This window comes from Peromyscus leucopus, chromosome X (assembly GCF_004664715.2).
Source record: "Peromyscus leucopus breed LL Stock chromosome X, UCI_PerLeu_2.1, whole genome shotgun sequence".
In the NCBI taxonomy this organism is placed as follows: domain Eukaryota; kingdom Metazoa; phylum Chordata; class Mammalia; order Rodentia; family Cricetidae; genus Peromyscus; species Peromyscus leucopus.
The window spans coordinates 108,020,805-108,038,225 of record NC_051083.1 but is presented as its reverse complement, the minus strand read 5'-3'; the positions used below and the strand labels follow the sequence as shown (position 1 = coordinate 108,038,225).

Here is a 17,421-nt window from a genome sequence, read left to right as displayed (position 1 = left end):
TAGGCCAGTCTGGCCTCAAATTCAAGGCAATCATCCTGCCTCCACCTCAGGAGTGCTGGTATTAACGACACTCAGGTTCTCCAGAGTTTCTCTGTGTAGCCCTGTCTGTCCTGAAACTCGCTTTGTAGACCAGGCTGGCCTTAAACTCACAGAGATCTGCCTGCCTCTGCCTTTCGGGTGTTGGGATTAAAGGTGTGCACCACCACAGCCCGGCTGACACCTAGGTTCTTTTCATTTTGATTTAAAATTAAAAATTATTATTATTTCATGTATGTGAATGTGTATGGCAGGAGAGAGAGAGAGAGAGAGAGAGAGAGAGAGAGAGAGAGAGAGAGAGAGAGAGAGAGAGAGAGAGAGAGAACACGCTATTGCTTGCATGTCAGAGAATCAGAGAACAGCTTTGTGGAGTCATTTCTCTCCTTCCACTTTTGTGTAGGTTCCTTGAATTAAATTCAAATTCTCAGGCTTGGTGGCAAGAGCCTGTGTCTGCTAAGCTGTCTTGCCAGCCCTTCATTTTTCAGTCTTTTTTCTTTAACCTGGCATTGATTTTTATTGTGAGTTAGGGATTGTAATAGATTGTTGTGATTGAGGTTATGAAGAAAATCTAGCCTCATACAGCTAAATAGTTGGCAAGGGCAGCACAATTGTATTGGACTTTTTTGGTAATCATGCATATTGTTTTATATCCTGTCAAAATTCTCTTTCTCTCTCATTGGGTGTCAAAATTCTCTCTCTCTCACTGTGTATGTGTGTGGGAGGGTTGGTTTTCTCCTTCCAGGGATTGAACTCAGCATCTGTGCTTAGTCATCACCTCACTGGCCCTGCTTTTAATTTTTTTCTCAGGCTTGTTTAGATTTCAAGGGCTTAGGTGATCCTTTCTCCCTATACCCCAAGTGGTAGTTTAAACTACATTAGTAGCAGGTGTGGTGGTGGTGGTGCATGCCTGTGAAGCCAGTGCTCAGGAAGCAGAGGCAGGAGGACTGTTGGAAGTTCCAGGTCAGCCTGGTCTGTATAGTCAGCTGTGTGCCAGCTAGAGCAGTGTAGTGAGAGTGCCTTCCCAATACCCCGCAACACAAAAGTTAAAGAAAAGAAACTAAACCAGAAACCCCTAAAACATATACCCCCCGAACAAATACAAAGCAGTGACATTTTGATACATTGTAAATAAAATCCATTTTATTTCTCTTTCATTTGGAGTGGATCTTTTATCCATGTGCCATTTTATAACCTCATATATTGGCCACTTGGAAATATTTTTCACTGAATTAATACTCTGTTGTTTTCCTCAAAGGGACAAACTCAGTTCATTTTTGAGAAAATGGCCTGCCAAATATCTTGGTTTCAGTAGTCATAACTTGTTAGTTGTTTTCAAGTGGAAAAAAAATGGTGTTCTGTAAAAACAAAATAGTTAAGCTTACAGTTAAAAACAACTGTGCTGGCTGTTGAATGTTGGTGACTGTCTATAATTCCAGCACTTTGGGTGGTTGATGTGAGAGAATTACAATGAATTAGAGGCTAGTCTAAGCTACATAGTGACTACTATTCAACCCTAATAAGAAGACCCTGTCTGAGAAAAAAGTAGATGTACAAGTAGTTTCTATGCACACAACTGTTAATAATTTAATGTTGAGCAGGAACTCTTTATGCAAACTTATCATTTTATCAGAGTATCTAAAAGACATTTAAAAAGGGGCAGCATGGGATGTGATATTGCATACTTGGAATCTCAGTGCTTGTGACACTGAGGCAGGGGGATCAAGTGTGCCAGGCCAGCCTGGACTGAATGCTAAGATCCTCTGTCCCCCAAACTAAAAGTTAGGCTAGCACTCCAGAGGCAGAGCCAGTGGAATGCATATCTCAAAGAAACCAAATATTTCAGAGCTCAGGAATATTTTTTGTAGGTGGTGGAGGTTGAACCCAGGGCCTGATGTATGCTAAGAAGTGGCTTCCCACTGGACTGTACTCTAATTCTGTGTTCTGGAATTACATAAATTAATAATGAATGAAATAGAGATTTTATTCTTAAACAGTAATAATTATTTAGATAGTCTCTGGGTTGCAGCTATGCTGAAAGATGATGTCCAAGATTTTAGGGTCGAGTGCTTTTTTGTCTAGCATGTCTACCAAGCTCTTAGAAAATCCAGTAGCAGTTATAAATATGATTTGGTGTGGAGATAAAATTGGAAATAGATACACATAAGAATTACTGCCTTAGAAGTGGGTGAGATCACCCAGAGTGTATGTATGGGGGAGAAAGAGCTGCTGGGAAGAGCAAAATCAATCAACTATAAGGACAAATGTGCTTATAAGCATAAGAGTGATGATTCTTCTGAACAGGAGGGAGGGAAGAAGAGTTGGACATCCCTTAGCTCAGGTTGGAGATGTCCCAAAGTCAGAACTTCTTGAGCACTGAGATACCACAGGTAGAAACTTCCAGGTTGCAAGAACACAGTTTGTTTAGTGTCTCCAAGAAAAAAAAGTCTCCGTTCCTCCCATCAGCTACAATAACACCTTTTCTGTGCATGTCCAGGTTCTTGCCTGCAAGTCTGCGTACAGAGGAGTAAAATGACAAGTATCTTGTGTGCTGTACAGTAAACTTTGTTGAATGTACAAAATTGAAAAATATTATGTAAGGTTATTGTTAGGGGTTTGTAGAAATGACTTAGCAGTTAATAGCACTTAACTGCTCTTGCAGAGGTTCTGAGTTCAGGTCCTGGCACCTGTTGGGCAGATCACAACTGCCTGTAACTCTAGCTCCAGGGGATCTCTGACACCTTCTGTCTTCCACAGGCACCTGAACATGCTGTACACTAATACAAACATACACAAATAAAAATGAATCTTTAAAAATTTACTGTAAGGGGGACTGGAGAGAGCACTGGCTGCTTTTCCAGAGGACCTGGGTTCAATTCCCAACACCCACAGCTCATAGCTGTCTGTAACTCCAGTTCCAGGCGATTTGACACCTTCACACAGACATACATGCAGGCAAAACACCAATGTCCATAAAATACAAATGAATTATTAAAGAATTACCTTCAGGATATATGTAAGATATATACGAAACAATGAATTTTGTGTTATGCCTTAATCTGTCCTTAGACATCATAACTACATGAAAATATTCTGAACTGAGATATGAAAAAACCTATGTTCTGGAATAGTCTTGGCTCTAAGCATTATAGATAAGAGATACTCCTATTCACAATATATTACTTCTCATCCTCGCTGTTGCCCTTTTTGCTGTTTTGATTGTTTTTATTGTAGTTTGCACGTTTTCTAGTTTGATGTAGTTCAGTAGTCACCACCTTTTTGCCAATCTTGTTTCATCTACAATTACCTTTAAATTTTTTGTATTGTATTGTCTTACTTTGTAGCAGATAGCATGTTATCTGTAGTGTGACAGTGAAGATGAGAATGCACTATTTCTTTGACATTCTGTTTCCTCTGGGGTGGTGTATTTTTTCATCAGTAGCTGGGACATAATGTTTGTACTCTGTTTTTATGATGTGAACAGCCATTGACAGATGGTGAATTTTTTTGTTAGATGACTTAAAATGAAGATGTTCTAATTCTATCATTTTATTGGCATATTTTAATGTACAAAATAATGGGTCTCATGATATTTTCGTTTATGTATACAATTTACTGTAATCACATTCAACTCCAATCATTCTCTCTTCTGTCTTTCTGCTACCCTCTCCCATAGTGACCCTTTTATGTTCTAGCCTTTATGAGAGACAGAGAGAGAGAGAAAGTGAGAAATCTAGATTCCTTATCTACCTTTCCCTCTTTATTGGCTGAAATAGTTGAAAATGGAGACATTTCATTTGAGATAGGGTCTCAAATTTGCTATGTTAGCAGAGGCTGATTCTTCTGTCTTTACTTCCTGAATCCTAGAATTACAATCATGCACTACTATGCCCAGTAGAGACATTTCTTATCTAATATTGGGTTACCCCATGTTTACTTACGAGAGGCAGAAAAAAATTGATGTAAAAAATTATTTGCCAGTTTTTCAGAATAATGGATGATCATTCTCTAGTTCTGATGGGTTAGAGAAGATTGGGGTTGACTATTTTGTCGTGATCATAGGTATTTAAATGTGTCTGGGAAATTTCCATATACTTTTTAGGAGATAAACTTGCTCCTTAGGAATCAAGTGTTTTTAGGATTGGAAATTGACAGATTTTGTTTGTTTTTATTCTAGTTTGCATTTATGCCGGATTCTCAGTGAAAATAAAAGCCATGACAGTTCGACTTACAGAGGTATGATTTTCAAAAGTATCATAGCTATCATTTTTGGCTTGATAAAATTATAAATCTCCAGTTGATGTTGTGTGTGAAAATCAAAGGTTTAAGAGTGCATGTAATAGAAGACCTTATAGTCAGTACTATAACTGTAGTTACAGTAAGATTATACATCTTGAATACACACATTGTTTCATCTGCCTGACTTACATAATTGAGATTTTGTACATTTGTTTAGATTTCTGTAGTTAGCTGTACCAATCATAAATGTGAAAGAAAGCTATCCTGGGAAGAAAAACTCTTTTGATCTTATTTGCACTAGAAAATTTCCACACAATCCGTTCAGTGCTTTTACTAAAGCTGGTTGTGTTCAGCTGGTGTCTGGGGAGCTTGTTAAAGGCAGTTGTCATGAAAACATAAGCAAAGGAGCTGTTTGCTGTAGATCACAAACAGGCTTTATTAAGTAAAACGTTACATAATTAAGCAGGCTATAGATTGTACTTTTATGGGATTTTGCTGTTTAACATTCATTAATTTAAAATTAAGCACATGGATTTGGCAGAAGACAAGCCAGAATAAAAGCAATTGTGTCTGATTTATAGTGTTTTCATTTGTAGCTTTTATTGAAGATAATCTTGTAATGTTTTTTCAGTATGAAATCAATTTTTATAACTCTATTCTAACAAAATATATAAATTATAAAATTATAAAATTTATTATAGTTACATTATGGCATTGTGACTAGATGATTAAGAACAGTGTTTTTCATATAGAAAAATTTACTTTGGTTTTATCAAAAATTGAATATTACATTAACTTGAGAGAATATACTTTATTAGAGGGAACATTTGAAGGCTTTAGAGGAAAGTATTTTTAACAACTGAAACAGCAAGTTTTGGTTTCTGTTATTTAGTAAGCTCTGTTTTAAGACATCTCAGCTAGGTTTGGCGACACATTCCTGTAATCCCAGAACTTTTAATACTGAGATGAGTATTGTGATTTCAAAGCCAGCCTGGGCTATGAAGTGAGTTCTAGGCCAATCAGAGCTGTATAGTGGAACCCTGTCTTTAAATAACCAACCAAATAAAAACCCAAAACCCATGTCTCTAGCATGACACTGACAATTAGATTTTTACCTTTTTTTTAAATATAAAATTGTATAATTGGGCTGTAAATGTGTAGCTCACAAATAGAGCACTGGTCAGGCAGATGGGAAGTCCTATTTTCTGTTTCTAGTACTGCAAAAAAAATTGTATGATGTGATTACTCACAATGACTTTCAAGGTTTATATGTTTTTGTTTGCCTCAGTTAAGTTGACTGCTGGAAATTTAGGAAAGTACAAAAGTGTCTTTATAAAAAATTCTGGCACTGGGGAGGCAGAGGCAGAGGAAGAGGCAGGAGGATTGAGAGTTTTGAAGCCACCCTGGGATACATTATGAGAGCCCCTGAAAAAGAAAACACTCCCAAACCACTAGGTTTTTCAGTTTTTTTCTTCTCCAGCTTATTATTTTAAACTTCTTACTTAATTTTGATTTTTTTATGTGGATAAGAAAAAATTTAAACCTATGAAGTTAATGTGTTACTGCTCTTTTGGATTTGAAAGAACATGGATCCTTAACAAGTATATAATTATAGTTCATTTACATTGTTTTAGTTTACACATAGATCCAAAAATAGTTAGGATTGTGGCCTTAGACTGGATAACCAGTATTCTCCTTCCATTTCTCTGCTTGCTTCTTCAACACATAGACCCACAGGTTGATCTCTGCCAGTAGCTAATCTTTGGTCTAAGGCCCTGTTTGGTTGTGCATGGAAGAAATTGACTTAATACCCTTTCTTTAAGATCTCCTTTGTTTTTTTTTTTCATTTAATTTATTTTTATTTTATGTGTATGAGTGTTTGTCTGCATGTATGTCTGCGCTGTGTGAGTTCAGTGCTGCAGAGGCCATAAGAGGGAGTCCGATCTTTGGGACTGGGGTTACAGCCAGTTGTGAACTGCCATGTGGGTGTTGGGAATTGAACCCAGAGCCTCTGGTAGCACAACCAGTTCTTTTTACCACTGAGCTATCTCTCCAGCCCCCGATCTCCTTTGTTTTATTTTGGATTTACTATGGGTAGTGTCTTGTACATATCCCTTATTATGCTTTGGAATTAATTTCATTTCAGGCAAACAATTTTTGTTGTACATACTGTTTGTTCCCTTTAAAAGGTATTTCTACTTGGTAGCAATAAAACATTGTTGGCTAGGTAGATGGTTTGGCAGTTAAGAGCTCATACTGCTCTTCTGAAAGAACTTGACATCAAACACTTATATGCAAGTATCCCTCTGTTTTGTTTCTATGCTTAAAACTGCTCTTTCTAAAGTGTTAGCACTAATGTAAAGTGTTCACTGATTTTTTTTCATATATAAAGGTTGTGTGTTTCTCTGCAGTTGTGAATGTAAGTGTCAAGTTTTCCAACTCTGGTTAGCTCTGTAGTTTTAAAGCACCATTGTCTTAGTTAGGGTTTCTACTGCTGTAACAAAACTCCATGACTAAAAGTAACTCGTGGAGGAAAGGGTTTATTTTTCTTACAGCTTGTAGTCAGTCATTGAGGGAAGTCAGGGCAGGAACTAAAGACAGGAACCTGGAGGCCGAAACTGGTATAGAGGTCATGGAGGAGTGCTGCTTACTGGCTTGCTCCTCATGGTTTACTTGTCTTGCTTGATCACCAGCCCACAGTGAGCTGGGCCTTTCCACATCAGTCATCAATAGTCAATGAAGAAAATGTACCATGGCTTACTCAAGGGCCAGTCTCCGGTGGCCATTTTCTTAGTTGAGGTTTGCTCTTCTCAAGTGACCTTGTGTGACAAGTTAGCATAAAACTCGCTAGCACAATTGACCCCTTGTCAATTTGATACACAAACACAACACTGTTAGACTATAACCTTTACTTTTTGTTCATCCCCAAGACCTCATATTAATGTTAAATATCACAATATAAAATATTCCAACTTTAAAATCTCACTCTTTAAAATTCAGCACTTTAAAAGTTTAGTGTCTTTAAAACAGCCAGTCTCTGTTTCAGAGTTCAGTCCTCCCTAAAATATCAAAGCCTTTAAAATATCCATAGCTTCCCAAATATCCACTCCTTTTAAAAATCCAAAGTCACTTTAAAAATTGAGTCTCTTCCCACAGCCAAACATTAGGCGGAGCTTGGGGAATCCTGTGGAAGAGGGGGAAGAAGGATTTTAAGAGCCAGAGGGGTCAAGGACACCACAAGGAAACCCACAGAATCAACTAACCTGAACTCATAGGGGCTCACGGAGACCGGACCGACAACCAGGGGGCCTGCGTGGGACTGACCCAGGCCCTCTGCAAATGTTACAGTTGTGTAGCTTGGTGTTCTTGTGGGACTCCTAAAAGTGAGAACAGGGGCCGTCTGTGATACTTTTGCCTGCTTTTGGGACATCTTTTCTCCTACTGGGTTGTCTTGTTCGGCCTTGATATGAGGAGAGGGACCTAGTCTTATTGCAACTTAATATGCCATATTTGGTTGATTTCCCTGGGAGGCCTGCCCTTTTCTGAAGGGAAAAGAGGAGTGAATGGGGTGGAGTAGGGGAAGGGACTGGGAGAGGAAACTATGGTCCGGATGTAATAATGAAAGAAGAATAAAAAAAAATAAAAATAAAAATGAAGTCTTTCAACTTATGTGTTCCTGTAAAATAAAAACTAAGTTACATATTTTCTTATTCCAAGAGAGAATAACCAGGGCACAATCAAAGCAAAGCAAAACCAAAGTTCAGCAGTATACAAAGTTCAGTGCTTGTTGTCTGGGAGCTACTCATGATCATCTAGGCACCAAAGGACCTTGGCTGCAGCACTTCTGGCTCTGCCATCCGTATAGCACATGCGGCTAGTCTCCTAGGTTCAGGCCAGCTCCGCTCCACTGCACTGTCCTTGACATTCATCCTATAGTAGTGGCATCTCCAAAATGCTGGGGTCTCCTGCTGTAACTGGGCTGCACCTTCACCACTATTATTTCTTGGGTTTTCTTCAGGGACTCTGATCCTGCCACATGGTGCCAAGTGTTCTTCTCTCCTTGACCCCTTCATTCCTGGGGCTTCTACTTCATTTGTATATTTACCCATGGCCTGTCTTGGTCTCCCGTGGTGCCAAGCTTCAGCTACTTTCCATGACCTCTTTAGTTCTGGGATTTTCACTGCAACTGAGGTCGGACTTTCACTAATGGCTTCTTCTGGTCTCTCAGAGTGCTGCTCGTCACAACTCTGTAATGCAGTGGTTCTCAGCCTGTGTGTCTATTCCTTTGTGACTTGAACAACCCTTTCACAATGGTTGCATATCACATGTCCTGCATATCAAATATTTACATTATGATCCATAACAGTAGCAAAGTTACTGTTATGAAGTAGCAACAAAATAATTTTATGGTTGGAGTTACCACATCATGAGGAACTGTATTAAAGGGTCACAGCATTAGGAAAGTTGAGAACTACTGCTCTAATGCCTACAAAATCAGTACCACCTGGGAAACTCTTAGATATTACCAAGTTCTCTGCCAGCATGGGGGTACAATCTTGGTCCCCTCTGGACTACAGCTTTTATGTGCTGACTCTGAGGAAGCACTTTCCAGGAGATTTTTTTTTTTTTTTTTTTGGTTTTTTCGAGACAGGGTCCCTCTGTGTAGCTTTGGTGCCTTTCCTGGAACTCACTCTGTAGCCCAGGCTGGCCTCGAACTCACAGAGATCCACCTGCCTCTTTTCCAGAAGATTTTACCTCACTGATGCTGGCCTCTTCTTAATCACCACTTATTTCTCTGCTCCACCTAACAAGCATCAATTTCCCTAGTAAATCAGAGGTTTTACTTTAGTAGTTCTGGTCTCTTGCTAATCACAGCTCTCTCTTCTACTCCAGTTGACCTACAAAATATCATACAAGCCAGTGGTGGTGGTGGTGGTGGTGGTGGTGCATGCTTTTAATCCCAGCACTTGGGAGGCAGAGGCAGGAGGGTCTCTGTGAGTTCAAGGCCAGCCTGGTCTACAGAGTGAGTTCCAGGACAGGCTCCAAAGCTACACAGAAGAAACCCTGTCTGGAAAACAAAACAAACAACAACAACAAAAAATCACACAAATGACCCTGGTTATCTCTGCTTCTCTTTAAAACATCAAAAACCAAGCCTCTATCATGTGCATTGCTCTCAACAGTCTTATCATTTTGGCTCCCTGACCTCTGAGCACACAATGGCTTTTCCAGATCAGATTGTAAATGCCACCACTGCAATACCCCATGATCTGGTACCAATTTCTGTCTTAGGGTTTCTATTGCTGTGATTAAACACCATGAAACAAAAGAAGCTTGCATTTACCATTTCTTTAAGTATAATAGGAGTTCATGATCATTTAAAAATAGTTATTTAGAAAAGTTGTGAATTAGGGGCTCTCTTGGCTACTTTGTGGATTATAATTTGGCTCATTTTTTATTTCATTTGTTCAGCAAAATGACCTGGGTCACTTGTTCTCTATTTTAGTCTTCTGTGATTAAGATTAGAATTCATAGAGTTCCAATGAACAGTATATATATATATATATATATATATATATATATATATATATATATATATTTGAAGTTAATGATGTTTGGTTCTTCTAAGTGATTGCTTTAAAAAGTCATCTGGATAATTTTAAATAAATAATATTGTATATTTTCTAAGGAATTTTATTGACATAAATATATAAAATTGATCTCATTCCTACCATAACAATAATTTTTTTCTTTATTTATATAGTGTATTTACTTTTAAACACAATGAAGGCAACATGTTTATAAGGACAGAATGTTTAAAATAAGTTCTTCATAATGAATTGATAATGTTTAGAAGATGAATTAATGGACAAATTTCATTGCTAAATAATGTCCTTATTGGCTAAAAGGAGATAGACAGCACATTTTGATTTTTATTTTCTTCCTGTTTTGTGATTAGTAGTCATACCAGGGGATTTTTTTTTTTGAGCATTTCTTTTTTCACTTTTTTTTTGCCCTGAAAAAAAAATTGATTTTTTTCCCCTAAAAGGGGATTATAACTAGGCTTTCTTTTAGTTTCTTTAAGCGTGAAATGGGGTAGGACAGGATCGCATGTAGCCAGATTGGCCTGCAACTTGCTATGTAGATGAGGATGGCTTTAAATTCCTGATCCTCCTGTCTCTGCTTTCTGAATGAGTGCTGGAACTGTGGACTGGTTGTGCACTACCATGCTTGGTGTCTGTGTGTGTTTGGAATAAGTTTCCTTTGAGTACTTTTCTATTTTCTCATTCCGGGGATTGAACTCAGGGTCTCAGAAATGTTAGGGAATCATTCTACCACTTCAGCTCTAGGCTTTATTTTACATTTATGTTTTTATTTTTTTGAGAAGGTGTGTCATGTAGCCCATGTTGGCCTGTAACTTGATATGTGTGCCGAGGTTGACCCTGAACTGCAGATCTTGTTGTCTGCCTTTATCTCCCAAGTGCTTGGATTACAGGCTACAAGCACTTGGCTATGCCCAGTTTTATGTCATGTAAGAGATGGAACACAGGGCTTCTTGCATGGTATGCAAGAACTGTACTAAGTTATGACAGTAGCCCCCGACTAGTATTTTTTAAAGATATTTGTTTTTCAATATTTAATTATTGGAAGGAAATCAAAAATTTAGTATACGAAAATCAAGAAAATAATGACCCTAAGGTATTTTGTCAACTTCTAACTCCCTACTTCATAAAAAACTTTTTGTTGAGGAAATGGGACCATGATAATAGCATGGGTTACTTGTAGTTAATAGTTCTCATAAAATTGCCACTTTTGTATGTATATACATAAGTATTTATTTGTTTGAATTCTGATAGAAATTGAAGAGAAAGAAATGTAGAGTTTTGGAAGGAATTCCCTATCATGTTTACTCCTTAGGTTTCATTGTAGCCCCAAGATTGAATTGTGTATATTCTGAACAAGTTTAGACCAATCTCTGGATGTGGCTGGTGGAGAAATGGTTAATTTTGTTTATGCCTTGTTGGGTACAGTATATTTATTTAAAATATTTCTTAAGAATATGGGGAAAATGCTTTAAAATGGGTTAGTGGGTCAAGTGTGCTTGTACATGTCTGTAAATCCAGTACCTGGGAGGTTGAGGCAGGAGAGAGACCTTGTCTAAAATTAAAAATGGCTGGTGATGTAGATTATTGGTAGAGCACTTGCTTAGGACACATTAAGCCCCAGGACTACCAGAAAAGAAAAGTATTGAAGAGGAATCAAAATACTAAATGATGTACGTAGTAGATGTGGGAATAAGTGAAATTTGCAGTCATAGAAAGAATAGAAGAGAATGCTTAACCACTAGTCATATTACAGTAGAGAAGGAATGGTTAACTTTTTCCTAAACCCATTAGTGTTGTTTCTGTAGAAGTAAAAAGATAAGTTGCTAGAGAGAACTATTATAAATACATGTTTTATTACTGATGTTTATAATAATTATGAGAAATAAATAGATTTTCCAGGAGAGTTTGCCTTTCTTGTTAAACTGTCTTTACACTTATGTCTTTTATATTCAACAGATTTTCAACAAGCTCTCTATGAGTTGTCATACCATGTCATTAAAGGAAATTTAAAGCATGAACAGGCATCTAGTGTTCTTAATGATATTAGCGTAAGTATATATATTTAAAACAGTAATTGTTGCATATCTTTTCACTTTTGATACAAAGATCTTTGAAATGTATAACATGTATTTTGTCAAAATAATCGTTTGAAGGTACTACTGGCAAGCCATTCTTGCTATGAAGAAACTGACATTTAGTCTTTCTGTCTGGTTGTAAGAAGAAAAGGTTGTACAAACTGGGTGAGCTAAACAGAAGTACTGTAATGAAGTCAAAGCAAAAAGCGTCCTTAATTCATGTTTTGACTCTAAACTAGTTTAAGTACTTTGAAAGAATGTTGTTTTTGGTCATTAGGATTAAAATTTTCTTAAAATTAAGAGTTAAATTATTTTAAATCATGGTTGCATAGCTCTGACATTCATTTGTTTGTATCTGCTTCCTACTTATTTTTAGAAAATAACAGCTAATTTTTTTTAAAAACTTTTAAGTGGCTAATTCAATTTTGCTTACATTTATTAGAGAAGTTAGGGTAGATTCAGAGCAGATACTTTCAATATAGATTCAGTGTAGATTGCATATGAATCATGTCATTGGTGATTTGATAATTTGAACTGGAATGTGAACTGCTAATTGTTAGGGTGTTTATTGTAAACTTATAATTTCAAGTGGTGTGATATCCTGTTGTTAGGCTGGTTTTTAGATTTGTGTAAATTATTTGTCCAGCTTGTAGTAAGTATTGAGGTGATATTGGGGAATTTGTGGTCTCATTGTGAATTTTCTTTGTTTTATATTTCTATAGTCAGATATTTTCTGTTGGAGAGTGAAATCTGCTTCACATGATTTTTGTGTTTTTCTTGGGTTGTTTAATTGGAAGTTTTAAGTTTAGCTGTTGTGACACCACCCCAGTACATTTGAGCAGTAGGAATTTTAATATGTATTTCTCTTTCATTCTGAAACTGTCTCCAGGTGTTAAAAGTAATATTAGTTCATATTGAAGTGGTATATTTCTTTGACAACTAATATTCTATGTTGGAAAAACTCCTGTGTCTTTCTACTTCTGATCTTCAATTAACCTGAGTATTTGTATTGATAGCCCTTGAAAAACTGATAGACCACTAAGATCATTTCATTTTGTAAATTGAGAGTTGATGTAGTTTCAGTCTGTTTGTGCAATTTGATTGTAGTTATTTTTCCATTTATGAAAATAGCCTAAATAAACATTTTGTATCCCTGGTCCTTAGTTAGTGTCTCCTTTATTTTGATTACTTCATTATATCTGTGTGCTCCTACACTGTGTTACCTTTGTTATGGCTTTTCCATAGTATTAGACATTTGTCCAGTATCTTAGTCACAGAAATGGACTTACATGACTAGCAGCTGCTGGTTTTTGTCTTTAGAATTTTATTTTTTACAGTCTCTGAAAATAGATGAATTTTAGGGTTGCTATAGCGCCAGAAAACTGCTAACTCCAGTAACTGAACTGTGATCCTTACTAATGGGAGATAGCTCTAAAATTGACCATGGGAGTAACAAGTCAAGAGGCAAATGTGGAATAATGCTGGTGTTTTTATACAGAAACAGGATTGAGGGTCTTTTTCCAAAAACTATAAAGAAGAGTGAATAAAGAAAAAAAATTGCTGTAGTTTAATCAGATACAACAGCGATTCTTGAGTGACAGTGTTAAATATTCAGAAAGCAAACTAAAGAGAAAGTTGAAAAAAAAAAAGAAAAAAAAATTTGATAATTATTTCATCTTAAGAGAATTTTGAATTGTGGAATAATTGCTTTTAATTGATGTAATTTTTGATCTTCTGGTACTATAATTTTTGCATGGATCAGATATGGTTATAATATTTAAAGTTTTAGATGAAAATGTATAATTATTGATGGTCTTTATTTAGGTGCATGTGAAGTATTTTTCTACGTTTTAGTGCTTTTCTGAGGTGCTTCTTTAGGTTCTTGCCTTTTTATTAGCTATTCTGTGGTTGAAATTTAAATAGGCGGTTCTTTTTCTTTTTCTTTTTGGTGGTGTTTGAGACCATATTTTGCCATGTAGCCATGGCTAGCCTGGGACATGTAGACCATGCTGACATTGAAATCACATAATGTTGGAGTTTAGTTGACTTATAGTTGATTGATGACCATTATTCTGAAATAATAACACTTTCTGTGTACTGTTCTAGAATTAATTGTAAATCTATTTTTTAATTTAGGAATTTCGTGAGGATATGCCTTCTATTCTTGCTGATGTATTCTGCATATTAGGTAGGTTTTAAGCCTTTTATTTCACATGTAACATGTACTTGTAAATTTATGTTCATCTTTTCTTTCACAGTTTTACAAATGCTCAAATTTTTCTATAAATCTTTAGTAATTTTTAACTTTATACAGAGTATAGTTTTATAAATCAAGTGTCATTACAACTAATTTATAAAGTAGCTTTGTAGTATAATTTTTTTTCTTCTTTTTTTTCTTTTTGTTAGTTTTTCGAGACAGGGTTTCTCTGTGTAGCTTTGCGCCTTTCCTGGATCTTGCTCTGTAGACCAGGCTGGCCTCAAACTCACAGAGATCGCCTGGCTCTGCCTCCTGAGTGCTGGGATTAAAGGTGTGCGCCACCACTGCCCAGCGTAGTATAATTTTTGAGTGTTTGACAATGTATATTTATATAAATTTGAGCTAAATGAGCTAATTTCAAGTAAGAGTCAAATTTTCTGACATTTGTCTGAGTTTCTGCAATTTTAGTGACGCTATAATGTCATTCAATGAGATTTCTCTGAATCTCAAACTTAAGATACTGTGAAGGTACTACTTTGCTGTTGTACCCTTTTGATTCTTAATTTTAAAATGAGTACCATTAGTCAAAGTAATTAAAACTACTTTTGTTTTGCGAGTAAGAAATCTGTTTTGTATTAAAGTAATTAAAACTACTTTTGTTTTGCAAGTAAGAAATCTGTTTTGTATCTATCCAAAATAAAAAAGGTACATTTCTTTGATTTATGGTTAAAGGTAGTGTCCCTCCCAAGGAACACATAGATTTACAAATAATGTGTTTTACAAATTTGTCTAATTTTAGCTATTGATTAAAATAACTGAGCATGGCTTTCTCATCAGTTTTGTGCTTTCTTTAGCTTTGAGTACTAACAACATTGTTAGACATATATTACCTATAAAACAAGATTTATACTCTGAGGATTTGTCAAGTTAGAAAGAGTTATTTTAGCTCATTACTCTCTCTCTTGGTTTTTTGAGTCAGGGTTTCTCTATGTAGCTCTGGCTGTCCTGGAACTCACTGTAGAATAGGCTGGCCTAGAACTCAGAGTGATCCACCTGCCTTTGCCTCCCAAGTGCTGGGATTAAAGGTGTGTACCAGCTAGCTCAATTTCTAGGATTAGATGAGTTACTTAAATGGCTTACTGAGTATCTAGAGTTTGGTCTTAGCTAATATGAATGCCTGTGTATGAGTTTTGAGAGTGTTTCAGATTTTAGCACAGGGACAGGTCAAAATACATGTGAATGATAAATGGGAAAAACAGACCACCCATGAGTTGACCATGTGTCCTAGTTTTTTCCACTCCTGGCATAATTATTAATAGTGCTATTTTTCATTCTAAGCTATCCTGGTTTTAATGATAAAGTACATTTTTCATGGTTATATATTTGATTGATTTATACAAAATGAAAAAAGGAACTTAATATTTGAAATTGATACTAACAAATTTAGCACTGAACAAGTTCCAATTTAAAAACATTTTCTTTCTTCCTTAAATTTTATACACAGGAAACCAGTTTATGGGAGACATTTTGTGATAGCTGTTATCTCTTAGTAGTGGTAGGAATATATTTTGTCTTTAGTAATCACCAGTTATTAGCTTCTTCATTCTATTAGTTTTTCTTCAATTGACTTATTTTGTTAAAATATAGCTTTCCTTCATAGTTTAGACATATGAATTATTTCTACAGGTCATTGCCTTTTACTGTTAATATAGATTCATGATAATGATATTTGGTTACTTTGGAGGAAATTTCTCCCATACTAGCCAGTCCATTTTTATAGTCAAGATTAGAATACCATACTCAGATGAAACTATTCTTCACCTGTCCCCTTACACATCTTGGCAGAAGAAAAAAATGGGTACAAGGGTGACTCCAGAACAAGAAGGGGAATTAGGATTACGAATATGATCTAGCCAGCTGGAAAGATGGCTCAGTGGTCAAGAGCACACAGGTTCAGTTCCTAGCACCCATATGGCAGTTCTCTATCCTTAGCTCCAGTTGTACAGAATCTTACTTACCTCTGTAGGTACCAAACTTGAATGTAGTCCATATATATCCATGCAGGCAAAACACACACACATAAAATTAATAAATTCATCTTCATGAGGGTTATGTCTAATAATGATGATGATACTAATGACATTAATTGCAGTATAGTTGCTAATTTTGGAACACCATTCATGTTTTAGACACCGTGTTAAAGCTTTTCATTTTAATCTTAGTCTTTATAACAACTTCTGTATGAAAGGTATGCAGATTGGGAAAATAAGGTTTAGTGAGGTGGTCATTTTCTCAAGGCAATGCAGCTAGTAAGGCAGCATTTAATCTTGGGTCCCTTTGGCTACAAAGCCCATGATGTTTTTACTATATCATGTTGTCTTTTTAATGTGTTAAGTGTAATCAGACAGAATATTCTTATACTTTCCAGGTTAAGAGAACTTTTCAAAAGACTAATCACATGAGGGGGAGGGAGCCTGAGAGCTGTAGTAACTTGAGAGACTCACTCTGAAGTAACATGATACCCTGATGAGACCTTGGAGGTGGGCCAGTTGGTTGGTGATACAAAAGGCAGGAGCTGGAGGATGCTGAAGGCTTTTTAGAAAAAGAACTTACCAAGTGCTAATTTAGGATACAGGAGTGAGGTATGATAAATGAACTTATTTGAATAGTGTTTTGAGTTAGAACAAAAATAATAAAATAGAGAAAGTATGATTAAGATAACTGAGTGTTGAGACAGGATAACTAACAGATTTACTGAGGTCCTATTCAGTGTTACTATCATCGTCAAAAGCTGAGAGAAGAGTACCTTAATCAGTTCACGTAGCTAAGAGGATTTGGACACTGTATGCCTGATATTAAAGACCTTAGCAGTGTATCTTAACAACTTTAGAGCTCTGTGACAACTGGGAACCCTGGGAAAAAATTAATGAGACACATATCAATTACGTCTTGGAGAAAACACCATTAAAAATTGAGATTAGCTGGGCTTGAGGGCACATACTTCTTGTCCCAGCACTCTGGAGGCAGAGGTAGGTGGGTCTCTCTGAGCTTGAGGTCAGCCTAGTCTACAGAGCGAGTTCCAGAATTGCCAGAGCTGCATACTGAAACCTTGTCTCAGAAAAAAAAAAGTTGAGATTATGCTATAAGTTAAATTGCATAAATCATACCCTAAGTTTTCCTTATGTTATTTTTTCCTTTGTGGTTTCGGGGATAGAACCCAGGACCTCACAGATGCTAGGCAAGTTCTCCTATCACTAAGCCACACTCATGC

General features: G+C 36.4%; 1 protein-coding gene across 4 annotated transcripts in view; it reads left to right on the top strand.

Annotated features, from left to right (window-relative positions):
- Positions 1-17,421, top strand: part of Thoc2 (THO complex 2) — a 120,870-nt gene that overhangs the window by 12,520 nt on the left and 90,929 nt on the right. For all 4 annotated transcript variants that reach the window (XM_028881613.2, XM_028881614.2, XM_028881612.2 and 1 more), the window contains exons 2-4: positions 4,211-4,269; positions 11,835-11,926; positions 14,090-14,141. In XM_028881613.2, the coding sequence (XP_028737446.1) occupies positions 4,211-4,269; positions 11,835-11,926; positions 14,090-14,141 (203 nt within the window). The remainder of the gene's footprint in view (positions 1-4,210; positions 4,270-11,834; positions 11,927-14,089; positions 14,142-17,421) is intronic.